The 26,296-nt window shown below is 45.0% G+C and overlaps 1 protein-coding gene across 1 annotated transcript in view; it reads left to right on the top strand.

The window, feature by feature from the left end:
* The first annotated feature begins 5,827 nt into the window (after positions 1-5,827).
* LOC106982250 (cytochrome b5) overlaps positions 5,828-26,296 on the top strand; it is a 37,543-nt gene continuing 17,074 nt past the window's right edge. Inside the window, exon 1 of the mRNA XM_015080413.3 lies at positions 5,828-6,097. Within this exon, the coding sequence (XP_014935899.1) occupies positions 5,969-6,097 (129 nt within the window). The 5' untranslated portion in view covers positions 5,828-5,968. The remainder of the gene's footprint in view (positions 6,098-26,296) is intronic.

Genomic DNA, 26,296 nt, shown 5'->3' with positions numbered 1-26,296 from the left:
AGGAGCTAGCAAAGGAACGGCAAATAAAGCCTAAAGCCAGCAGAAGAAGGAAAATAATAAAGATTAGAACAGAAATTAAATGACAATAGAAACAAAGATAATGGTAGAACAGATCAATGAAACTAAGAGCTGGTTCTTTGAAAGAATTAATAGAATTGATAACCCCCAGCCAGACTTATCAAAAAGAAAAGGGAAAGAACCCAAATGAATAAAGTCATAAATGGAAGAGATTACAACCAACACCATAGAAATACAAACAATTGTAAGGATATTATGAAAAAAAACAAATTGGGCAATCTGGAAGAAATGGACAAATTCCTAGAAATGTACAAACCACCAAAACTGAAACAGGAAGAAATAGATAATTTGAACAAACCCATAACCAGCAAAGAAATTGATTTGGTAATCAAAAATCTCCCATCAAACAGAAGTACAGAGCCAGATGGCTTCCCAGGGTAATTCTACCAGACATTTACAGAAGAGTTAATATCAATTCATCTCAAACTGTTCCAAAAAAATAGAAATGGAAGGAAAACTTACAAACTCATTCTACGAGTCCAGCATTACCTCGATTCCCAAACCAGACAAAGACCCAACTAAAAGGGAGAATTATAGGCCAATATCCCTGATGAACATGGATGCAAAAAATTTCAACAAGGTATTAGCAAATGGAATGCAATATACATGAAAAGAATTATTCACCATGATCAGTGGGATTTATTCTTGGGCTGCAGGGGTGGTTCAATATTTGCAAATCAACCAGTGTGATACACTACATTAATAAAGGATAAGAACTACATGATCCTCTCAATAGATACAGGAAAAACATTTGACAAAATACAGCATCAATTCTTGATTAAAATCCTCAACAAAGTAGGGATAGATGGAACACACCTCAACATCATAAAAGCCATACACGAAAGACTCACAGCTAATATCCTCCTTGGGGAAAAACTAAGATTTATCTACAGTCAGGAAGAAGATAGGGAAATAAACTCTCACCATTATTATTTAACATAGTACTGGAAGTCTTAGCCTCAGCAATCAGACAACAAAAAGAAATAAAAGGCATCCAAGTGGGCAAGAAAGAAGTCAAACTTTCACTACTTGCAGACAACATGATACTACATAGAAAACCTGAAAGATGCCACCAAAATATTGCTACAAGTAATACACATATTCAGCAAAGTCACAGGATATAAAATAAATGTATGGAAATCTGTTGCATTTCTATATACCAATAATGAAGTAGCAGAAAAATAAATCAAGGAATCAATCCCATTTACAATTGCACCAAAGCCCATAAGATACCTAGCAAGAAACCTAACAAAGAGGTAAAAGATCTGTATGCTGAAAACTATAGAACACTTATGAAAGAAACTGAAGATGACACAAGGAAATGGAAAGACATTCCATGCACACGGATTGGAAGAACAAACATTGTTAAAATGTCTATACTATCCAAAGCAATCTGCACATTAATGAAGTCCCGACCAAAATAACACCAGCATTTTTTTCAGAGCTAGAACAAACAATCCTAAAATTTGTATGGAACCATGAAAGACCCTGACTAGCCAAAGCAATCCTGAAAAAGAAAAGCAAAGCAGGAGGCATCAGAATTCTGTACTTCAAGCTACAGTACAAAGCTGTTATCGTCAAGACAGTATAGTATTAGCACAAAAAACAGAAACATAGATCAATAGAACAGAATAGAAAACCCAGAAATGGACCCAAAACTGTATGGTCACCTAATCTTCAACAAAGCAGAAAAGAATACCCAATGGAAAAAAGACTGTCTCTTCAGCAAGTGGTGCTAGGAAACTGGACTACTTCTTTATACCATACACAAAAATAAATTCAAAATGGGTGAAAGACCTAAATGTGAGACAGAAAACTATCAAAATTCTAGAGGAGAACAGAGGTGGGCTCTTTGACCTTGGTTGCAGCAACTTCTTACTAGACATGTCACTGGAGGTAAGGGTAACAAAAGCAAAAATGACCTATTGGGACTTCAAGAGAAAAAGCTTCTGCACAGTGAAAGAAACCATCAACAAGACTGAAAGCAGTGTATTGAATGGGAGAAGATATTTGTAAATGGCACATCTGATAAAGGATTACTATCCAAAACCTATAAAGAATTTATCAAACTCAACACCCTAAAAACAAATAATCCAGTTAAGAAATGGGAAGAACACGAGTAGACATTTTTCCAAAGAAGACATCTAGATGGCTAACCAGACATATGAAAACAATGTCAACATCGCTCATCAGGGAAATACAAATCAAAGTCAAGATGAGATACCACCTCACACCTGTCAGAATGGCTAAAATTAACAACACAAACAAGTGTTGGCAAGGATGCAGAGAAAGAGGAACCCTCTTTGCACTGTTGGTGGGAATGCAAACTGGTGCAGCCACTCTGGAAAACAGTATGGAGGTTCCTCAAAAAGTTAAAAGTAGAACTACCCTATGACCCAGCAATTGCACTACTAGGTATTTACCCAAAAGATACAAAAATACGTATTTGGAGGGGTAACATGTACCCCAATGTTTATAGCAGCATTATCAACAATAGTCAAACTATGGAAAGAGCCCAAATGTCCATGGACTGATGAATGGATAAAGAAGATGTGTATACACAATGGAGTATTGCTCGGCCATCAAAAGGAATGAAATCTTGTCATTTGCAACAAAGTGGATGGAGCTAGAATGTATTATGCTGAGCGAAATAAGTTAGAGAAATACAAATGTAGTATGATTTCACTCATATGTGGAATTTAAGAAACAAAACAGAGGAACATATGGGAAGGGGGAGAAAAAGAGGGAAACACACCGTAAGAGTCTCTTTACGATAGAGAACAACCTGAGGGTTGATGAAGGGAAGCAGGTGGGGGCGGGGAGCGCGAAATGGGTGATGGGCATTAAGGAGGCTACTGGTTGTGATGAGCACTGGGTGTTTTAGGTAAGTGGTGAATCACTAAATCCTACTCCTGAAAACAATATTACACTATATGTTAACTAACTAGAATTTAAATAAAAATTTGAAGAAAAAAAAAGACCTGGAAATAATGCAAATTATCTGTGTAGATATTGTATTTGTATTGGGATTCCATCTTTGCTGAAGTGTCCATTTGTTTGAGGGAACCAGCTCTCTATGGTTATACCTATATAATGACAAATATAATTATCAATGGGTAGGAAAAGGCTGTTCAAGCACATTTTATGCATGAGTGACAGAAAGAATTAGAAAATTAAAAATATAATCAGGATTGCTTATTTTTGCCCTACAGTGGAAGAAGACTGACTGCTTTTTATGGTGTATTTTTACCTGAGGAAATTTAGGAGTGGATTTGGCTTTTGTAAATGTTTACAAAAATGTCTTTGCCAGGGGAAGTCAGGAGGAGTGTGTGAATGTTTGTGTTCCTTCAGTTTCTCAGGTTTGTTTGCAAATTTGCCTAGATTTACTTCACTTTGGAGTACGTGCCACATAAAATGTTTCCTCATACCTGTGTTTTAGAACAAAGAAGTCTTGTTGAGTAATAATCATAGCACTAGCTAAAATCTATTGATTGATTTCTATATGCCAAACCTTGTGCTAAGCATTTTACAAGCAGTGGCTTAGAACAGTTAACTGACTAGCTCATGGATCAACTGAACAGTTATGTATCTGATAAGTCACTCAACCAGGGGCAGGATCCAGATCACTATAGATGAAGTTTTGTTTTTAACCACTTCTGGAGTTGGAACTGGGACTGAAATCTGGAACAGTATTGACGTTGTATTACAGATGTAGCCATGACCTCAAGAGGCTCATTGCTCTGCTAGAAGTCATGGGGAGAATCAGCAGTTTTGAGAACTGTTAGGGAATCTGTTAGTATAATCTGGTTTACTATTTTTAAAGTGTATAGGAAAGGTATAACACTAAATGTATACATTTGAAAAGAGAAAACATCTCAGATCAATAGTTTAAACTCTTGCCCTGGAGCAACTAGAAAAAAAAAAAAGGGAAAACAAACACAAAGCAAGCAGAAGGAATAATAAAGAACAGAAATTAATGAAATTGAAAAAAGAAAAATAGAGAAAATCAGAGACAAAAAGCTGGCTCTTTGAAAAGATCAGCAAGACTGACAAACCTCTAGTAAGGCTGACAACAAAAAAATGAGAGAAGTCACAAATTACTAGTATCAGGAATTAAACAGGATATCAATATAAACCCTGCAGACATTAAAAGGATAGTAAGGGACTATTATGAACAACAACACACATAGATCTGACAATTTAGGTGAAATGGATCAATTCCTGAAAAAGTATAAACTACCACAAGTCACCCAGTCTGAAATAGATCATTTGAATAGTCCTGGAACCTGTTATGGAAATTAAATTCATGAATTAAAACCTTCCGAAAAAGAAATTTGCAAGCCCATATGGTTTCGCTGGAGAATTCTACCAAACTTTTAAAGAACAATAAGACCAATTCTACACAATCTCTTCCAGAAAAATGGCAAAAGAGGAATAAGTCATTCTATGAAGCCACTATTACTCTGATACCCAAACCAGATAAATACAATGCATGAAAGAAAACTACACACCAATATCTCTCATAAACACAGATTCAAAACCTCTTTAACAAAGTATAATTTAGCAATAAACAAGTGGGGTTTATTCCAGAGATGCAAGGATGGTTCAATATATGAAATCCAATGTATTCTGTCATATGTAAAGGCTAAAGAATGTTTGGAATGTTTGGAAAAGTGTTTCCTTCTCCATGGCCATGCATTCCTATGGAGGAGGTAAGCAGGGGGGAAGGGAACTCACATTTATGAGGCTCTAATGTGGAAGAGCTGTGTTGAGTCCCTAGAACCATGACCTGGATGTGTAACTTGTGTAGGTCTTTTTGGAATGAACTATTAATGCTGAAAAGGGCCTTAATAAATGTCGGATTACTTTATCACAGGCTGGGATTTCAAGTCCCCCCCCCCCCCCTTTTTTTAATCAAACGTTTGTAAATCTTACTAGGAGTGCTCAGCTAGGGAGTTGGTATTCCAGAGTCCATTCCAAGTGCTATGGATCCTTTAGGATTTATGTAACCAATATACTGTTGAGACAAGACAGGGCATTCATGCAGGTACTCGCCTACCTGAAGCGGAGAAGTGCTTCAGAACTTTAGGAATAATTAGGACTTTTTGCTTTGTACAGAACAAATAATTTCCCTTTTTTTTCCCCCTGTGAGAAATGGGCAAGCCTGGGGAGCGGAGAGTGTCAAGCAAAATTACAGAGCGACGGTTCTGGCCAGCACACTGTTTGCTGAGGCGGAGTGATGGCACTGTGTGTTTTTAAGTCCCCGAGGCTAGTTAACAGTTTAATAGTTAACAGACTCGCTGCGGAGAGCCTTTGTTACACAGTGACAGCCAGGACTGGCTGATCTGATCCGAGTGCGAAGTCGCAGTGATGCGCAGTGCGCTGGTCCTGGCTGACCCTCCTCCGACGGCGACCCAGCGGGGCCGGTTCTTCCCGCGCACTGATGCCCCCGTCCCCGCTCCCGCCGGGCGCCTCCTACTCTCTCTCTCCCGCGCTGTCCGCCCCTCGTCCCGCTGCCTTCTGCGCAAACGCACGGGAAGCCCCGCCCCACCCCGCCGCGCGGCCCGCCTCACTGGCCACGCCCTCAGCGCGCTCCAGCTACAGGGTTTGGGAAGGGAACCTTCTGCAGCCAGTCAACACCCGCGCGCTGGGCGGGGGCACTCTCGGGTTGGCGGAGGTTGTCGGCCGAGGGCGGGCCCATTGAGTGACGGGAATTCTGTCCAGTCATCGGAGGCCGTGCGCCACCGCCCCCTCCGCGGCGCGGGCCTCCCCGCTCTGGGCGCTGGGCCGGGGCTCCGGGAATGTCCCGGGCCCAGCTAGCTGAGACGCGCGCCCCGCTTCGCCCGGCTCGGCTGGTGTCTGCACGGCCTGAGGCCCACCGCGTTCCGAAATGGCCGAGCAGTCGGACCAGACCGTCAAGTACTACACCCTGGAAGAGATCCAGAAGCACAACCACAGCAAGAGCACCTGGTTGATCCTGCACCACAAGGTGTACGATTTGACCAAGTTTTTGGAGGAGGTGAGTTGGTGAGGCGTGACGCCGCCTGGGGTTTGGGGTTTCCGTGCAGCGACCGGTCTGTCGTTCGCGGCGCGGCGGGGTTGACGCGGGCGGCAGTGTGGAGTGTGCTCGCCCGTGTGTGCACCCGGCTCTGCACACCTGAGCGTTCCTCGCTTCTGCACATCTGCGTGTGCATACCTGTGCGTCCACACCTGGGAGCGCGCCCCCGGAGTCTGCGCACCTGTGCGCGCACACTCGGGAGCGTTCCGCGGCGCTTCGGCCAGCGTCGCCGCCGGCGAGCCATTGTAGCAGCCCGCGGCGTGCCCACTTCGGGCAGAAACTGCCTCCCTTCGCGGGTGCGGAGGAGAGCACTACTTAGCACTTAGCGGGAAGCGAAATCGGTCTGGAGCTGTTTCCCTAGGAGAGGGCGCAGCTGCGGAAGGATTTTGAAGGGACCCTTTTATGAGTTTGCATAAACGGGGTCTCCATCGCAGACAGGGATCGTCCTATTTCTGTTATTCCGGGAGTGGATTTCCAGTAGAGAGAGGCCGGTTGGATAGCACCCATCCTGAGAACAGTGGGATCCCACAAGAGAGGACCCTGAATTCAGAGGTCGGGGTGTGGTCCGCACCGCTGTCCCCGGGCCCCCCCTCCCCCACGGTCCATGCCCACCCTGTTTCCCAGGAGGGAGCGCGGTGATTGTTAACCGCATCCAGAGAGGACTTTACAGCGAGGTAGTGCTGGACTCCGGGAACTAGGAAGTCAACCCGCGGCCTGTGGGAGGCTTTGGTGAAGAAGGAAGGAAGAAGGATAGGGTAGTGAAAACTGCCAGTGGGACTTGATCCTTAGCTTTGGAAGTTATAAAATAAGTTTGCGTAACGTAAAAGAAAACATTCCTTTGATAAGATTCTTTGCATTAGGTTATAAGTTTTGCAGCAAATTCTAAGACGCTTTTCTTGGCTACCTCTGGATTTGTTTTTGTCACTGTGCGGGAGTTTGAATCATAAATCTGAACGCAACACTCCCCTTCCTTTATCTCCCCCTGCCCAGAGAATGTTTAGTGCCGGGCATTTTTATATAGTTGGAGGGGAAAATGAAAATAGAGGCCTGGTCTTAGCTGGATCACAATTTACATCAGAGGACTTTTCCAGAAAAGATATTTTAAACTTTTGAAAAGAGTTGAAGCTGATATTTATTAATAAGACATTTTACTCCTAAATCGCCATTTGGTGCCGTGCCAGAAGATAAAATAGCGCCCCGATTTAGGAGTGGTTTAGAGTGGGGAGGCAGATCTGATCTGCCCCTTCCACTGAGCCCGGGCATGTTTGCTGCAGCATAAAGTCAGGGCTAATTGATGCCAAAGGTCTGCTTGCAACTGTTCCTCTCCCATGGTATGTGTGTAATTCAAGAGTTTTACGATTCAGCGTGTGCTTTCTTTGTTTCTGTCTGTAAAAAAAAAGAACATTTCGGAAAGAGTAATGGGATATTTTTTGAAGGATTTTTTCTTTTTCCTATTTTGGGAGGTTCGGTCCTGTACATTGTGTTGTACAGGTGGCTTCCATAGCCTGCCCACTCCTCCCCACCCCCCCTCGTCAGCACTCCCTGCCCCAGTTGTGACCACCAAAATGTCTCCGGTATTGTTGCCAAATGCCCCCAAATCCGTCCCAGTGGAGAATCACTGTCATAAAATGTATTCTGGATAACTTTAAGGGTAAATTTCTTAGGAGATCATAAGAAGGTGAAGAGTATTAACCTTTAAACCACTTACATTTCATTCTGGTGAGGCAGGAAAGAGGACATTGCACAAAATTTTCTAACTTGTAAGAGACGTGCACAAGCTGTTGGGTGGGTAAGTTAGCCGGCGGCCAATTCCATGATTTCTCTGCTTTCAGTACGCTCTCTCGAAGTAGCCTGAGAATGTGTGTTTATCACTATTACTGGATAACTAACACAGTGGGATAAGTAAAAGTTACTTACAGTGCAGTAAATGAAAACGAGTATATGGTGGTTCCGGTTTCTTTTCTCAATTGACACCTGGTAAAATGCTCCCCATTGTAGTCTGTGACCTGAGTTTGGAGCCCCGCTGCTCTCTGGTAGTTATGCTCTTGCTTTTGACCAGTAAGTTCAGTATCTTCTGGACTCTTAGAGGTACATCTCTCTCAGAAGACTACAACCTGAGAAGAAGAGACATCATTTTGTTTCCAGAAGCTTCCGTTGGCAGAAACAGGAATAGCACAGGAAAAAGCTGGGGTCACTTGAGTGTAGTTCAGCAAGGAGTGGACCCCGGGGGGGCCTTAGGCTCTGTAACAGGGCCTGAAGTCCACAGTGGCAGGCTGGAAAGGATGAGATAGGCCCACAGAGCGGGGTCTGGATCAAGGTAGCCAAGGAAGGTGGCTCACATTTTGAAGTTGGACACAGTGGCAGGATGGCGGGCCTCTCTGGGATGATACCCCATTCTGGGATCCCTGCCTGTTGCTTCCTGCGTCTTTTTTTTTTTTAAATTTTTTTTTTAATGTTTGTTTATTTCTGAGACAGAGAGAGACAGAGCATGAGTGAGGGAGGGGCAGAGAGAGAGGGAGACACAGAATCAGAAGCAGGCTCCAGGCTCCGAGGGGCCAGCACAGAGCCCGACACAGGGCTCGAACTCACAAACCATGAGATCATGACCTGAGCCGAAGTCAGTCTCTCAACCGACTGAGCCACCCAGGCGCCCCAGCTTCCTGCATCTTGAACACAATTCCTCTCATTCAGAGAGCTTCCGCAGGACACTTTGCCAGGTGTTATTCTTCCTAGAGCCCTCCTGTTTCCATCATTTTATTAGGCCAGTGCTGTTGATCTCCTACCTTCTTTTTTTTTTTTTTTTTTTAATTTTTTTAACGTTTATTTACTACTAAGAGACGGAGAGAAACAGAACATGAGCATGGGAGGGGCGGAGAGAGGGAGAGTCACAGAATCTGAAGCAGGCTCCAGGCTCTGAGCTGTCAGCACAGAGCTCGACGTGGGGCTCGAACCCACGAGCTGTGGGATCATGACCTGAGCCAAAGTCGGACACCCAACTGACTGAGCCACCCAGGCGCCCCTCTCCTACCTTCTTTTGACATAGAAAGGAGACCAGGATATCTGTCTCTTCCTTCCTTGCCCTGCCCCCTTTCTTCCATCATTTAAAAAGTTCCAGGATTTCAGGAAGCCTTTGTTTGCTAATTAAAGAATGTTCTGCTTTCCCTAATTTACGTATTAAGTATGAAAGGTATTTCACTATTTTGGAAGGGGAGGGGGCTTCCTACCTCTAAAGGGAACTTTCCATCATTATGGGTGCGATCTCCCTGTACTATGAATTTACACATCCATGTGGATAGCAAGACTTTTCATGACTGAGTATTTTCTCCTTTCAGAATATCCTACGTTTATATGCATAGCTCCATTCATGTTGCGAAAATGTTCATGATGGGTGGAAGGGGGTACTGCTCTACTATCCACCCCCTGCCTCAGATGCCTTATTTTAAGGTGAAATGGGAGAATGATGATAGTGTCTACTTCACAGGGTTATTGTAGGAATTAAACAGCAATTCTGGTTAAACACAAAACACAGTAGCTGACATATGGGCCATGCCCGGGTAAACGCAGACTCCTGTACTAGTTTGGGGCAGGATAGGCTGGTGGCTTTTCTTCTGTAGTATCCTGTGTCGCTGAGTGTCAATAGGAGAGTTTAGGTAAAGGTGTAAATCTGGCAGGTGATGTTGAAATGAGAGAGGATTATCCAAATTCTAGCCTTCCAGTCTTAGGCACAGGTGAAGTTTCTAAGTTGTGTAACAAGCTTTATCTCTTGAAATAATGGCCTTAAAAAACTGGTTTGTTGTTCAAGAGGAGGGTAGACACCTGAGAGGGAAGACGGGCTCATTATTAATGGCAAGTTAAACAGCAGAGGTGTTTGGTTACTGTCTGATGCTGACCTACAGAATTATGAGCTTTGTTGCCTCCATTTGAACTAGGTTTTTTTTTTTGTTTGTTTCTCAGCCCTGAGTTCTAGTTTTTGAATTTATATTTGTGAAGTTGGGTTTTGTCATCTGATTACATCAGTCGCAGGACTAACGATTATAGAACTTTGAGGGGCAGTGATTTGCAATGAAAACGTAGGCATTTGGTGCCAAACAAAGAAAATGGTTTGCTTTTCCCTTTCTGTGATTTGGGCGGCAGTATGCGTTCCTTTTTTGAAGGAGCTGTGGGAGGCAAGAAGAAAGTATCTGATAATCGATGAAGTTCTGTTAACTTGCTTTTGGTTCCAGTCAATAGATGTTTAATTTGTGAAATCCATCTCTTCCTGAAAAATGTGGTAGAGACTGATGTCTTTGTGTCACGTTGTCCCCTTTTTGACGGGATCAAAATGGAGACTTGTTTCTACAGACCATTTTCTGGTCATCCTGGATGCTGATGCTCTGTGTCTGTGCCACGGATGTTCCTTAACAGCATTCTACTTCACAGAGCTGTCGGCTCATTTTTGCTCAGAGACTTGTGTTTTGTTGTAGGGATTTACTTTTTGTTATTTTCTTTGAACATGGCTACCTACTTTGCAGAAATCAGTGGTTCTGAGCCTGGGGGACCTCAGTTCTCCTGGACCCAGGAAGAGAGTGTAAGTGCTTGAAATTCTGAGAAACACAGAAGATATACCCTTGATATGGGGTGATATATATTGAGGGCTAAAATCCTAAGTACCTTTCCTTTTTTCAAGGGACTTTGATAATATTCTAAATTTGGTACTGTGGTTGCAAATACGTCTTGGATGAATATAAAATGGGAATGTTATTATTTCACATACATAGTTTGGTAAATAAAACTTAGAAAATATGAAGTCTTTAGGAGGAAAACGTAAGGGGATCCTTAGGGGTGAAGGTGGCTCTGGCGTCTTGGGGAAACAGGTGGAGAGCCACATCTCACAAGGCTACTTGGGGAATGTGAGTCTGGGCGCAGAGCCTCTTATATTTCTACATTTGTTGTTTTCTATTTTTTTGTGATAACTTTTTGCTACTTTTGAGAAGAGGTTTCAAGAGTGCCTGTGAGTTACTTTATTTTGGAACAGTCAGAACAACAACAGAACAACACTTGTTAATTCTTGTTTTTTATTTATCTTTAAGGTGGATGGAAATTCCAAAGGAAGGGAGACTAGATTATGCAGGCCAGTTTGGCTAAATCAAGGGGCAAATCACGCTCCTTTCTACTTAGCGCAGCTGTCTGGTATTCCAAAAGTCCTCCCAAACCATAGAAGACCACCGGTGAAGACCTTTTAATATAATGGGGTCTGAACAACCGAGGTCCCACTAGACATCCATAGGAAGTGTTGGATGGGGGTTAAGAAAACTAGACCTGATTTGGGATGAGTCAGGTAAATTCCCTACATCATTTCTTTATTCTTAAATGGGGAACATTCTGTCTTCTGCATCAGGTTTGAGAACATTAGAGTATGTGCGAAAACACTTGGAAAAGTAAGTATTTTGACTAGGATAAAGTTTTCTTATAAGTTAAGCATTATAATTATTTTTTGTTGTGTGGAAGGTCCAATATTTCTGGAGTAGGCACATATATCAAAGTATAATGTGAAAAGCAAAAATGGGCCAAAGTACAAATAATGCACTTGAACTATAATTCTTTTAGAAATATGTGCTAGGCCTGATGGGATATCATCTCTTTTCTGGAGCTGTTAAACGTATGACTTTATTGCTTTTGGGGGAAAAGAACACATGATTACTAAAGGAATTGGACAGTGTGGAAAAGAGCAAGGGAAAAATCAAAACTGCCCAGAGTCCCAGTCCCCGAGGTGACCCCTGTGAACGTCTTGGTGAACGTTGTCCCCGCGAGCTGTGTGCACACCCACCCTTGTACGTGGATTTGTTTCACACGAATGATAGAATACTCTGTAGGCTGTTTTGTAATCTGTCCCCGTCCCCCTGTGTGTGGAGGGCACCATTCTACTTCAGCAAATCCTACTTTCTGGTTGTTTCTGTCGTACCGAAATGTGTCCCAGAACACAAGTAAGCAATCCTCTCTCCTCGTACATCTTGTTGTCCACGTAAGTGTTTATAAGTGGGATTGCCGGGTGAAGAGTTGCACGCTTTCCACGTCTGGTTGCATCTTCCCGAGGTGCCCGTGGTGATCACCCTCGTGGCCACAACCACGGCTTACACACCCGGGAGACTTTGCTCCTTCCCCGGGAAGATTCCCCTCCTCCTTTCCTGTATGATTTGGGTGTGTATTTTTCTCAGAAGGGGTCATGTCTGGAAATGCTTTTTTCCCCTTTCGCGTATACATTTTCTTAGAAATGCAGCAGTTCCGAGTAACACCTCGTTTCTCCTGGTGTTTCCAGCACTAGTGCATGTTGAAGCCCCGAGGAAAGTGGCCGGAGGTAGCAGCGGGCTAAAGGAGGATTTCAGTAGCAGTGGCTCACTGCCCTTCTCTGTGTCTTTATGAAGCGCGCTGCTTTTCCGATACCTTTGATTTTAAATTTTTTTTTTTTTACATTCATTCATCTTTGAGGGACAGAGACAGAGCACAAGTGGAAGAGGGGTAGAGAGAGGGAGACACAGAATCCGAAGCAGGCTCTAGGCTCCGAGCTGTCGGCACAGAGCCCGACGTGGGGCTCGAACTCACAAACCGCGAGATCATGACCTGAGCCGAAGTCGGACGCTCAAGCGACTGAGTCACCCAGGTGCCCCATTCCCTGTTACCTTTGAACTTGGCGTGTGTATTTCTTAACTGGCTGCTTGTGTCTTTTACTAAGCCCTGTGTGGGGACCAGGAGAGTGAGTTCAAGATGTGGGACTCTGCTCCCTCAGGGTGAGTAGAATTCGGTCTCAGCCTGTTGGTAAGCGACCTCTGGTTAGTGGCAGCTGACATCTCACGGGTGACAGCAAGAAGTCACTTTCTTGCATGCCCAGAGCTGTGTCCAGGATGGCGCTGAGCTGGCCCTGCTGATGGGGAGGGGCGGGATGCCCAGTGCGTGCCGGGGGAGGAGGAGGAGGAGGAGGGCGGTATTAATGGCTTTGGGCTCCGTCCGGGGTCTTCTGTACTGACTTTCTAGGGGTGGCCACCTGTTGCACTTTGGCAGTAAAGGCCGAGGGAGTGTTCTTTTCGCGGTGCCTGCTGTTGCTTATCATGAACAGGCTGTTCACTGAGTCTTGCACAGCTCTGCTGAAAATTGGACACAAAATATACCCAGCGCGCTTTCCTCTCTTCTTCAGAAAGTGTTTCCTAAATGTCTTTCCTACTCCCTCCCCTGGTAGAAATCCCAGTGGGCTAAGGTAAAAGGGACAGCCGTGGACACTTACTGAACGTTGATTAGCATGGAGCATGTGCTAGAGAGTCTCCTGAATGCTTTTTGTGCACAGAGCCCTCCTTTGCATTTGCACTTACAGTGCTCAAGATGATCCTCCTGGGTTGGTGGTGGTATTCTCCTTAATTTTTTTAATGTTTGTTTATTTTTGAGAAAGAGATAGAGTGCAAGCGAGGGAGTGGCAGAAAGAGACGGAGCCACAGAATCCGAAGCAGGCTTCAGGCTCTGAGTTGTCAGCACAGAGCCTGACGCGGGGCTCGAACTGATGAACTGCGAGACCATGACCTGAGCCGAGGTCAGACGCTCGACCCACTGAGCCACCCAGGCACCCCTCTCCTTTTAAAGATTAGAGAAATGTGGCTGGCGGAGTCAGTGTCTTGGTCCAGTCACAAGGCCAGTGAGGACAAAGCCAGGATTTAAGTCCAGGTTGCAGGACTTCCCAGCCCACGTTCTTCAGCTAACTCCCTGACCAGGGCGTGGGGCCTAAGGTAACTGGGAGAGCTTTAGAAGACTAGAGGCATCCATTTGGGACCCAGTTGCTGTATTTGCTTTGAGATTTCCACCCGGTGTCTGGAGATCTGTGGGAACCAGGGAGAAAGTAGAGGGTAGTTGGGAATGGAAATAGTGAACAAAAAAGGAAAACTCTTGGAAGGTCAAAGGGCAAAAATGTGCCTTTCTTTCCGTCTTTTGGCATTTTACTGTGTTGCCTTCCAGAAGGTGAAGGAAACAGGCAGCCGGTCTGGTTTCTTGCAGGAGGTGACTCTGTTCCTAACACAGATGTCACCTGGATGGTCTTACAAATCCATGTCTTCCCCCCCCCCCCCCACCCCGTCCTTGTGTTTAAGGAAGAGACTGCTGTTTACATTATGTTAGGAATGTGAAGAGGTTAAAGGTCGTTTTGGAAAGGCCTCTTAAGTAAGTGCCCTGGGAGGGGTTGTTCTGAATGGAAATCTGATGAAGTTACTACTCTGATAAAATCCCTGCATGGGTTCACCTAATCCCCCCTTGCCCCTTCCGACCCCCTGGCTGATCGTGGGTCCTTGTCCTTGGAGCTGTAGGTGACACCCTGCCTTGCCTTGTCTGCCTGCGTCACCCTTCCACTTAGTGTCTCAGCCACAGGAGGCCCCCCACCCTGGGAAGGTCTCCCTCTTTCTTGCCGCTTCCCTTCGGTCTTAGGCCTTTACGGTTGCAGCTGCCACGCGGCTGCAGAATTGGCCGGAGTCTCAGAGCACATCCTCATGTAGCCCCCGGGATTTTACTGCTTTCACCAAATTGGTGGTTGCTTTGAGTTTTCCGTTTGAGGAACTATGTTGTTGTTATATTAGAGGATGTCATTTCTACAAGAAAATCAAAAGCTTCGTGTTGTGTAAATAGATTGCCATTTCTCTGTTGAATTCTTTTCAATGGCTTTCTGTGGCCTTTACAATAAAATTGCATCTCTGTGTCCTGGTTTAATAAGGTCTGCATGATCTGGCCCCCACCTCAGCTGGTAACACTATCCCCCTGCCCTCCACCCCTCGCTCAGGCTCTCTCTGTGTCTCAGAAAAGTCAGGCTTGTTTCTGCTATAAACTTGTGTACGGCTTCCCCTCTGCGTGCTGTGTATTCCCTTGATCACTACCCTCTTGAGATCGCAGCTCAGTATCTTTTCCCAGGATGGGGAATCTTCTGTCCTCTCACCTGGCTGTGCTTCTCTGTGAATACTTCAGTCGGTATCTGCTGTTTTTCTTGTTTGCTTGTTTGCAGCCCTTCCCAGCAGACAGCAGGGCCCCTGTCCATCTCATCCTGGCACATAGTAAGTGCTCAGTAAATATTCCTTAAGTGGGTGGAGGAAGAGAGCCTGATGGAGGAACACAGACCCATTCTCTCTACTATCTTCTTTCTTCTTTTTTCTCTTTCCATACAAATGGTACATACTAGTTTTATTATGCTGTGGACCTTTCTTGGTCCACAGATGTTTGCCTGGAATTCTGTCCCGGAAGCTTAACATCTAGGAACTGGTAAGTTTTTATTAAGACCTTTCAGATTATGACATAGCCTCAGAGCGTGGAGTGTAAGAATGGCCCTGAGCACCACGCCTAGGAAGTAAGGAGAAGAAAGCGGAGAGTCAAAGCCGGGGGTTCGCGGCACGGTCCTGCCCAGAGCTAATGACCCCACTTCCCTCTTCAGCTGCCTGCTGCTCTTTCTTCTGCCTTAACAAGCCCTCTCCTCACCCCCCGGCCCACTGGGTGGTTCTCCTGGGCCGTCACGCATGCTGATACTGCTGCTGTCCTAAAACACATTCCCACAGCCTGTCTTGACTCTGCTCCCCTCCTGGCCCTGCTTGTTTTCGCTCCCTTGCTTAGTAGAACCTTCTGAAAGGGTTGTTAGGCCTGCTGTCCCCAGTTCGTCTTCGCTCTTCTCTTTTAAACAGTTTTCCAGAACTCTTCTTGCTAAGGTCTCCAGTGATGTCTGTTTGCAAGTCTCCTCTGCTCGATTCACCTGCACCCCGTGACCAGATGTCCCCCTCTCTTGGAGACGCTTTTTGCACGTGGCTCCGGTGCCCCTTCTCTCCTGGTTTTCCTCCCACCTGCCTCGCCCCGCTCTCTGCGTCCCCTCTGACCTCAGGGTGGGAGTGCCTGCACGCCCAGTGTTGAACTGAGCCTCCTCATTCAGTGTCCTGACTTGACACGTGCTGGCCGCTTGTGAATTTTTACCTCCAGGGCAAAAAGACCTCTCACCTAGACGTGGGGATTCTCCTACTCCCGGCCTGCTTCACATCTCCACTTAGATGCCCACTAGGCTCCTGACACCTGACGTAAAGAAAACTGAGCTGACCTTCCCTCCTAAAACTGGCTCCGTTGTCACTCTTAGCCACTTCGTTCCATGACCATTCTGTCCATTGGCTCAGGTCAAGAGCCTGGAGGTCACGTCTGACCCTTCTCTCATGTCACACCCTGCGTGAGTCCAGCAGGACATTCTGTGGGCTCCACTTTTATGATGTAGTCAGGTTTTGACCGATTTTTCCCACCTCTTCTGCTATCTCCCTGGTCTGTCTCCACTGCCCCTTGCCTGGTGTCCCTTGCTGGGACAACTTACTCTCACGATAGTAGAGTGACCGTTTATTAATTAATTTGATTATGTTTTTATTATTTTGAGAGAGAGAGAGAGAGAAACAGTGTGTGAGTGGGGGAGGGGCAGAGAGAGAGGGAGACACAGAATCCGAAGCAGGCTCCAGGCTCCAAGCTGTCAGCACAGAGCCCGACACGGGGCTCAAACTCGTGAACTGAGAGATCATGACCTGAGCCCAAGTCGGGTGCTCAACTGACCGAGCCACCCAGGTGCTGCTAGAGTGACCTTTTAAAATGTTAAGTCAGAGGACGTCACTTTCCTGTGTAAACCCTTCCATGGCTAATAACACCACCCTATTTAAGACTGAAGTTATGGCTACAGCCATCAAGGTGCGGTCCTGGCAAAGAGATATACATAAGTAGATCAGTGGAACAGAGTAGAGAACCCAGAGAGGGACCCATGCACATACTTTCAACTGAGGTTTGACAAAGATTCAAAAGCAATTTGATGGGGGAAGGACAGCCTTTTCAAGACATGGTTTTGGAACAATTGGACGTCAGTAGTTGAAAAATAAATCCTGCCTTAAATCTCACACTTGATTAAAAAAAAAAAATAACCCAAATATAGATCATAGATCTAAATGTAAAGTATAAAAGATTTTGAAGAGACTTAGGCACGGTTCTTAGACATGACGCTGCAAGTGTGGTCCAAACAGGAACAAATGGATAAATGGGACTTGATGAAAATGAAGAATATTTGTTCTTTAAAAGACCTTGTTAAGTGAATGAAATGACAAGCCACTGACTGGCAGAAAATTTTTTCTAATTTCATATCTGACAAGGGACTTAGATCCAGAATGTATAAAGAATTCTCTAAATTCAACAATAAGGAAGCAATCCAAGGCAAAAGACTTGAATAGACGTTTCTTCCAAAAAGACAGAAGATAGATGGATAGCAAATAAACACACGAAAAGTCGTCCATCGTCATTAGCCCCTAGGAAAATGCGAGTTAAAACCACGGTGAGATACCACCAGAAGCCTGTTAGAAGGGCTGTGATAAAAAAAAAATACTGGTGACCCAAATGCCGGCGAGGATGGGGCAGTATTGACTCCAGTGGGAATTGCTTCTGAGAATGCACACTGGCACACTCTGGAGCTCAACTTGTTTTCAAGAAGTTGAACGTAGGGGCGCCTGGGTGGCTCAGTCGGTTAAGTGCCGATTCTTGGTTTCGGCTCAGGTCGCGATCTCACGGTTTGTGAGTTTGAGCCCCACGTGGGGCTTTGTGCTGACGGTGCAGAGCCTGCTTGGGATTCTCTCTCTCCCTCTCTCTCTCTGCCCTTCCCCCGCTCGCTCTCTCTGTCTCTCAATAATAAAATAATAAAAAACAAATAGTTAAACGTACACTTATCATGTGACCCAGAGATCACACTCCTAGGCATTTGTCCTAAAGAGATGAAAACTGTGTCCGCATGAAAGCCTGTGTACAAGTCTCAGCAACTAGAACAATGCTGGTGTGTAGGAGGACTCGGCGTTCATGAGGTGAATAATTCGTAGTTCACAACGGTCAACTATTGGAAAATTGATACAAAATGGCTATTGACTAGTAGCTTTATGTGAAATAGCGCCCAACTGGAAGCAACTGCAGTGTTCTTTGGTGAGCTAGTGGCTAGGCTCCACGCATGGAGTAGAACATGACTCCGCACTGGAGAGGGAACAGAGCAACCTGAGCAGGTCTCAAGGGCAGTGCGCTAAGTGGAAAAAGACCGTCTCAGAAGATTGCCTACGGGGCAGTTCCATTTACGGGACCTTCTCAAAATGACCTGATTACAGAGCGAGGAACCGATAAGTTATGGGGGTGACCAGACGGGCAGGGGGTCCCTTTGTGATGATAGAGCCATTCTGCCTTATGTGAAGGGACACGTGGCCCAGCGCTGCAGGCCGGATGCCGGCGCACCGTGGGACCACACGAGTGCCCGCAGCAGCTCCCTGGGAGTCGGTCTGGTGGACCGTGTTCTGCCAGGAAGCCTAGGTTTTGACAGTGCTCTGTAGGCCTGTAAGGTGTCATCGCTGGGGAAGTCCGGGGGATGGGTTCGTGGCACCTCTCTGTGCTGTTTTCATAGCTGCTTGTGGACGAGTATTTCGATACAGTTAGAAAATACCTTCGGTGGCTCGCAGTCTCTTTCATGGGTGAAGGCAGAGTCTGCTTGATGGCTACAAGGTCCCACGTCAGTCGGTGCCAAGTTCTGTCTCTGCTCTTTCGTGCTGCTGTCTTCTTCCCGTCCTGTCCCACACCGGGTGTACTGATGCCCCTGTTCTTCCGTGGACATGCCGCGACCCCTCTCACCTTAAGTACCTTGTGCTGGAATTTACTCCCGCAAATACCTGCGCGGCTCACCCGTTTGCCTTCTCAATAAGGCTTGTCTTGACCTGCCCCCATTTAAACGTGGAAGTCCGCCTCCACCCCCTGCCCCCCCAACCCCATCGTGCTGCGTCACCTTCTGACAAGCTGTATCATTTCCTCACTGTGCGTCTCGCTTATCTGCCTCCCTCTGCTAGGATGTGGGCTCCGTGAGTCCAGTAGCACACGTTTTTCCAGCATGTATTTTTCTGCCTTATTCTCTGATGTTTCCCAGCAATCAGAACAATGCTGACAACAATAGAAAGGACTCAACAAGTGTTTATTGGATGAATAATTAAAAGTTTGTAAGTGTAAAATATTAGAAAATACAGCAGAGTGGCTATGGGGCTGGCTTGGATACTGTCCTGGCAGCTTGTTTTATTTCTGTCTTGCCCTCAGATACCGCTTTGAGCCAAATTCATTCTTAACACTAGCTATGAAAGGAAAACTAGGCCAAGGATTTGAGGGAGAAAATGAGAAAACACAGAACCAACTGGTGCCTCCATCAGCTCTCTTCTCCTTCCCCCCATTCTCGATGCAGGCTGTCCTGTCATCTCATCATTGGGCTCTTCTAACCCGAAGTGGATCACAGACCGTAGACTGAGTAACGGCCTCTTAGATCACAGCCCGCCTGCCCCTGGGCCCTCAAGTTTGGTGACTGCTTATTCTCGTGAGGGCCATATGGGAGCTGTTCCATCTCATCTCCTGGCCTCAGTGTCCCCTGCTCTTTTCCCTTGCTCCATGTCCTGTCCCTTCCCTCTACCCCGAGGTCCTCACCTCAGAATCAGGGACTTAGGATCCTTTCAGAGATCCAAGGATTAGCTCTGTCTGTAGTTAACATACTTGCTTTATTCTACTGCTGAGAGTTTAGTGATGGTAGAATGAAAAGTATTGGCCACAGGGCATTCTCTTTCTTCAAGGAGAGGAAGTTTTCCCAGCATTCTGTGGGATAATCGCAGGCTCACAGCTGCACCACCTATCTGTCCTCATCTTCATGACCTTTAGAATGCTTTCATGTAGGCAATGTTCATTGTCCTTGCAACATGTGGCTTCTGCTAACTCTTGTCATTTGGTTGTATGGCTTCGGACAGTGAGGCTTAGCACATCTGTGATTTAATCCGCAGAAATCTCTTGAAGGTGAAGGGCTGGGTAGAAAGAGCTGGGGGTCTTCTGGGTTTGTAAACTGGTCTTCAGCAGTTTACGGGGGCCGGGTACCATGCTAGGTTCTGGACAAGCTTCTCTGTGTCCACCTGTTACATGCCGGGTGTTCTTCTCCTTGTATTGTTTGCTCTCCTGGGAAGGTATGTGTGATGTGGAAATGGAAGCTCAGAAGGATCTGGCACCTTCCTGGGTCACGTCACTAAGATGTGGCAAAGCTGGACCTTGTGCGGGTGACAATACTGCCCAGACACAGAAACTGTGAAAGCTGGGGTACAAATCACAACTTCTAGAATACTGACCATGACATGGGGACCTGAGGAGTGTAAGAAGGTGGATGTTGGAGCCCACGGAGGTGGTCAGGGAGGTGTCACGAAGGTTAAGGGGCTTGCAGGGACTGAAGAGGGGTCTCATTTTGCATTTTGATAAGTGATATGGGAAGGGATTATTTATAAAGTCGATGGGAGGTGATATGTGCTTAATTCTCCTAATTGCCTCCCCCAATCCAATAACAAAAACAAGTGAAAAAACTATCAAACGGGGCATCTTTGTACAGGTGAAATCGGGTTATTTTAGTGCCTGCAGTCCCTCCAGGATGCCCTTGTGTTTCCTTTGCATAGAGCGTCCCTCCGTGGGGCCCCTGCGGAACAGCTCCTGAACCTTCTTCGCAGGCCTACTTCCCGCATCCCTCCTTACCTAGCGCCCTTGTTGACCTCCAGCTCCTGGGAGGGGATCCCACCACCTGCTGTGCCGTTAGCAACGGAAGCGACAGAACTTGGCATGACACTTGGCAGATGTTTGAGTGAGTAGGATGGGTCTCAGGTTAGTGGAAGAACACAGGGATAGGCCTGGTTTTAAGTTCCATCCCATGATCTTCGAGGGAAACAAGGAGAAATAATTCAGATGATTCTGTAAGCCTCTGGTCCCTGGGCTTTGAGGATTCAGTGAGAGCCCCTAGGCGGTGCAGAAAAACTGTCCAGAAGTTATAGAAAACATATGGTTGGGCTCTTTTTTCTAAATCTTGTATAAATTGTTTATGTTCCAAACTCCTTTGAATTGTTTTCATTTTTGACTTAACTATTAAGAGCTTTAAGATTATTAAAGATAATCTCTTTAAATAAATATTTTTGCCTAGTCATTGTTTATGGACAATATGTTTATTTGACCTTTTTTTTTTTTTTTTGGCAGTGTTAAGTGTTTGCATTGGAAGATCCTATTTGAAACTTTAGAACTGGTGGACTTTGGGGCCACATAACATTACATTTAAGTGGAAAGGGTTTTTTTGTTGATGGCCCTTGTTTTGCTTGTTTAAGCAAGTTCTCAGAGGGAATGACTTTGACCTGACACGTTGTGGTTCGGTAGTGCAGATCCGTGTACCCTCCTGAGTTTTTTTTTATAGGGGATAACCTCACACCGGGTAGAACCCCGCGATAGAAGTGTGTTTGTGTCTGGTGAATCTTTCATAGTTGGTAACCCAAGAAGTCGGAGCAGGTAACAGAATCTCTTGGGGTCTAGAAAAAGTGAGAGAGATTTTCCCCCAACTTCCCCAAACAGAAATTTATGGAGAAACTTTATTTTTAAGGGTATCTTACCTAAGGTCACTCTGATCAGAAACATAAAGACGGTCATTTAATTGGCATGTTCAAAAAAGAGCGGGGGAAGACTGAACTACAAGTCAGACACCAGCGTCCTGGTCCCGCCTCCTCCACGATCTGTCAGTGTAATGCTGGGCTTCCTTTCTCTGGGTTCTGGCGTCCTCTTCTGTGAATCTCAAGATGTGGAGTCTCTGAAGGTTCTTTCCGACTTGCACTTCTGAGATTTTAACCTTCAGTCTACTTTTTTGAGTCCAGATCTTCAGCTCAGTTTTATGCTTTTGATGCCAGGCTCACCGATAGGGTGGAGGATGGCAGGACTTTCAGGGAGCTGAGAGAGCTTTATTATGAACGCCGGAGCTGTAACGGATTGAGGGGAGCGGGAGGCTGGAAAGGCCCACGTCTGACGGCCCAAGATGAGATGACCTGGCTCAGCCCAATCCGTGAGGTGGAAGAAAGGGGCAGATTCCTCCTTCCCATTTTTTGTTTTGTTCAAGCCCTCCGTGGATGGATGATCCACCCCCATATTAGGAGGGCAGCCTACTCTAGTGCGCTGATATGAATGCTCATCTCATCCAGAAACACCCTCTCAGACACACGCAGAAATACCGTTTACTCCGGGCATCCCTTGACCGAGTCAGGCTGACACACAAAATGAGCCATCACACAGCCTTACACGTTTTGCTTTATTCAGAATGATCTCTTCACAAACCCAAGCCTGCCATGCACATTTCAGCCAGTAAGCGTTCATTGGGAATCATACTCTTGTTAAACTTATTCATCTTTATCCACCGTTTATCCAAATTCTAACTCTTGCCTAGATTATTTTTTAACAACCCCTGCTTTTCCAGACTTCTTTGTTCAGTCAACGGTTAATATTGTTAATCTCTTAATATTGCTCTAATTGTTTACCGTATGTGAAGATCATTGTCCTAACTTGGTTTTACGTTTCTAGACATTGGGAATAATGTTTACTCACATCTCTTATATGCTTTAGGACTTTAGTGCCTGGCACATAGTATTGACAAAACGATGGATGTAGTGGTTAGAATTAATCTCAGATGAACTCCAGGGGCCCCTGGGTGACTCAGTCAGTTAAGCATCGGACTTCTGCTCGGGTCATGATCTCGCAGTCCATGAGTTCGAGCCCCGCATCGGGCTCTGTGCTGATGGCTCAGTGGCTGGAGCCTGCTTCAGATTCTGCGTCTCCCTCTCTCTCTGTCCCTCCCCCACTCACATCTGTCTCTCTCTCTCTCTCTCTCTCTCTCTCTCAAAATAATAAACATTAAAAAAAGTTAAAAAAAAAAAAAGAACTCCAAATAACTGTGCTTAAATAAGAAATTTATTCGTCTGTCATAAAGAAGCAAGCTTTGCAGTCCAGGCCTAGTGGGCTGGCTGTGTTCCATCAAGCCCTCAGCACTATACCTCTAGTGTATTTCTGGGCCGTCCGTAGGGGTCTGGTTCTCATCTGCCAGTTCAAAGGTAGCATTCCCATTCCAGACAGCAAGATGAAGAGAAAGGGCAAAGCAACGCACTATTCTAAAGAGAAGACCTCTAGAAGGTGGTTCTGCCACTTCCACTTCTACTCCATCAGCCAGAATTTAATCACATGGCATAACACAGCTGCAGGGGAGGCTGGGCGAAATCTCTATTCTGGGTGGCTGTCTCCCAGTGAAAAGTTTAAATGTTGTGGGGGGAAGAGAGGGACACAGTGAGCAGCTTTGGCCCCACACGTGCTCGTGTAGCTGAGGACACCCCTGTGCTGGGCAGGTGTTGAGGCTTTCTTTGTTGAGATATTCAAAAGGCATTTGATTTGCCTGCAGAAATTCACCACTGTAGACTTTGGAGCGGGATACATGAAACGGTTGGTATTTGAGGATGAACATTCTAGCAGTGGTACAGAAGATGGGTAAGAATGGGGAGGGGTTGGGGAGAGGAGGACCAGTTTGGTGGCTGGAGCCATGAACTTGATGAGAAGCCATCCCTGGTTTTATTTACAAGAATGCAAGGTTTTCCTGTCCTGTGAACAAGACCTAACTTTTGAGTACAAAATTTTACAGTTTCTTTTTCCAGACTGACTAACATGTAGGAATTCTAGGAGTTAAGGTCAAAGACTAAGCAAAAATGTTATTTTGTATCAAGCCTAAGACTGTCTCATTTATGAAATTGTTTTTATTAAGGGGGGGATAGCACTAGCAAAAATAATCCCCAAAATATAATTTGTACCCATCTTAATTTTCTGGGAGGAGAATCCAAGGAACTGTAAAAACGGCTGCAGAAACAAATAGTAGGCACGTAAAATGGACCTGGAGAGTATTTTCACCAGTAATTAGTTTAAGAATTAACAGTAGTCGCAGGCTGCATATTTGAATCTAGAATGATATTGGTTTTATGTTTTCTTTCTCATTCACGTTATTGCCTTCCCAGGGGAGATGGATGGGGGGCATGAGTTAAATAGGTGGTGGGGATTAAGGAGGGCACCTGTGATGAGCGCACTTGTGATGTTGTATGAAAATGTTGAATCACTGTACTGTGCTCCTGAAAGTAATATTACACCGTATGTTAACTAAGTAAAATTTAAATAAAAACTAAAAAAAATTTGCAAATCACACTATGGCATAGTAAGGATATAACAGATCTTTGCACCTTAATGGAGTTTAAATAACAACAAAAGAAAAACTAATGACAATAATCATTTGAAGAATATTAAGCTATTTCTAAAAGTGTTGCTATTGCATGTGATAAAAGTGGAAATTCAAATTTTAAAAAAGTACTCTTGAGAAAAAAAGTAGAAAAAGAATTCCTTAAAAAAAAGATTATTGCCTTCCCAATAAGAATTTATTACTTATTGAAAACATCTGCATCAGGAGAGGCACCTAAGTTTATCTTTTTTATCTTGCCATTTTTTATAGGTCCTTTTCTTAGCATAGTATTACTATTATTATTATTTAGTGTATTACTAAATAGGAAATAGAATTTTACTGCAATTTAAAAAATCCTCTAATTATGCATGTATTCCTTTGTTTAGCATTTCTCGTTGGCCTCATTCTAAAAAGGATTTGAGGCCTCACTCTCATTATGTCAATACTGGAATTCTTGGCCTCTTAACACAAATAATCTGAGACTTGGCCTTCATTGACTGCACTTATTCTGTACCTGACCACGGATATGTGTGTCCTGTTGGGCTCTGGGGAAGCACCTTGTAGTTTGCTCTAATACTTTTTTTTTCCCCCTGTGTGTGGGGAAATTAGACTTATTCTCATTTGAACAAAGTTACACGTTGTATGTGGTATCTCTAGTGACTGAAGTGACTGAAGTTGTTACTGAAGTGTAGAAGATCCAGGGGTTAGGGGATGAGGTGCAAGAAAGAAGCTGTCCTAGGACCGGCCTTCACCCCTTGAACAGTCCTGCTGTGACATCAGTGGACCATGGGAGTCTTGCCATCGGGTTTGGGTCATGTTCTTTTTTGTAATGACCTGGGGTGGAGACCATTGAGCTGCTTAGTGTTAAACAGACCACATGTCTTCTCAGTGAGATTATTTAGACTTTGGTTATGAATGAAGCTTATCACATTTTCTGAAGGGAGGCTGTGAGTGTGGGGTTAGCCCTGATAACCTTGGTGTCCCTCCTGAGCAAAGCAGTCGAAAGAGTACTTGAGCTCCGCCCGCCCTGAGTGTTTTTCAGATTAGAGCAAATTTTTACCAGTAGGAGATATTTGGAAAGAGGAGTGGGTGGGTGGGGTCATGGCTAGGTTGGCTCTGGAGGTGAAGAGTGACAAGTTGGTCATTGGTTTTAAGTATGTGGATCTACCCTTTCTTTCTTTCTTTTTTTTCTTCTTTCTGTTTATTTATTTTGAGAGAGAAAGAATCCCAAGCAGGTGTGGAACCTGATGCAAGGCTTGATCTCAAGAACCATGATGAGATCATGATCTGGGCCAAAATCAAGAGTCAGATGCTCGTCAGACTGAACCACCCAGGCACCCCCACCCCCTCTGTTTTTAAATAAACTCTAGTCACAACATGAGGCTCCAACACAAAAATCCTGAGATCAAGAGTCACATGCTGTATGGACTGAGCCAGCCAGGTGCCCCAAAGTATGTGGATTTTTCACAGCACATGACTCAACAGTGTTTATCTGATAGTACTACCATAAGATCATTACCTGAGCCAAAATCAAGAGTCGGATGCTCATTGGACTGAATCACCCAGGTGCCCCCGCCCCCTCTTTTTAAAAATAAACTCTACCCCCAACATGGGTCTCGAACACAAGAATCCCAAGATCAAGAGTTACATGCTCTGTGGACTGAGCCAGCCAGGTGCTCCAAAGTGTGTGGATTTTTCACTGCACGTGACTCAGCAGTGTTTACCTGATAATAATACTAGCATGGTACTATTCATTTAAGATGAAACGAAAATCTGAGTTTATTTCTATTTATTAGTATTGTCCAAAGGACTGTAAATACTCATTAACTTATTGATACTTGGTGCCCAGGGAAGAAATATTGATCAAGTTTGTAATATTTTCTCCCTTTTTGAGCTCTTAAATTTTTAAGAAAACAGGTAATATACCTATTAGATCACTGAGTACCATACAGGCTCAGCAAATGCCATTAATGAGGGAGGGGTGACCTCACCATCCCCATTCGGCACGTGGAAGGTTCTGTTGTTGCCTGTCCTCCCTCTGGAATGACCTACCCTTTCCT

The sequence above is a fragment of the Acinonyx jubatus genome, chromosome D3 (genome assembly GCF_027475565.1).
Source record: "Acinonyx jubatus isolate Ajub_Pintada_27869175 chromosome D3, VMU_Ajub_asm_v1.0, whole genome shotgun sequence".
NCBI classification, from domain to species: domain Eukaryota; kingdom Metazoa; phylum Chordata; class Mammalia; order Carnivora; family Felidae; genus Acinonyx; species Acinonyx jubatus.
The sequence above is the reverse complement of the archived record's forward strand: the minus strand, read 5'-3'. Positions and strand labels throughout refer to the sequence as shown.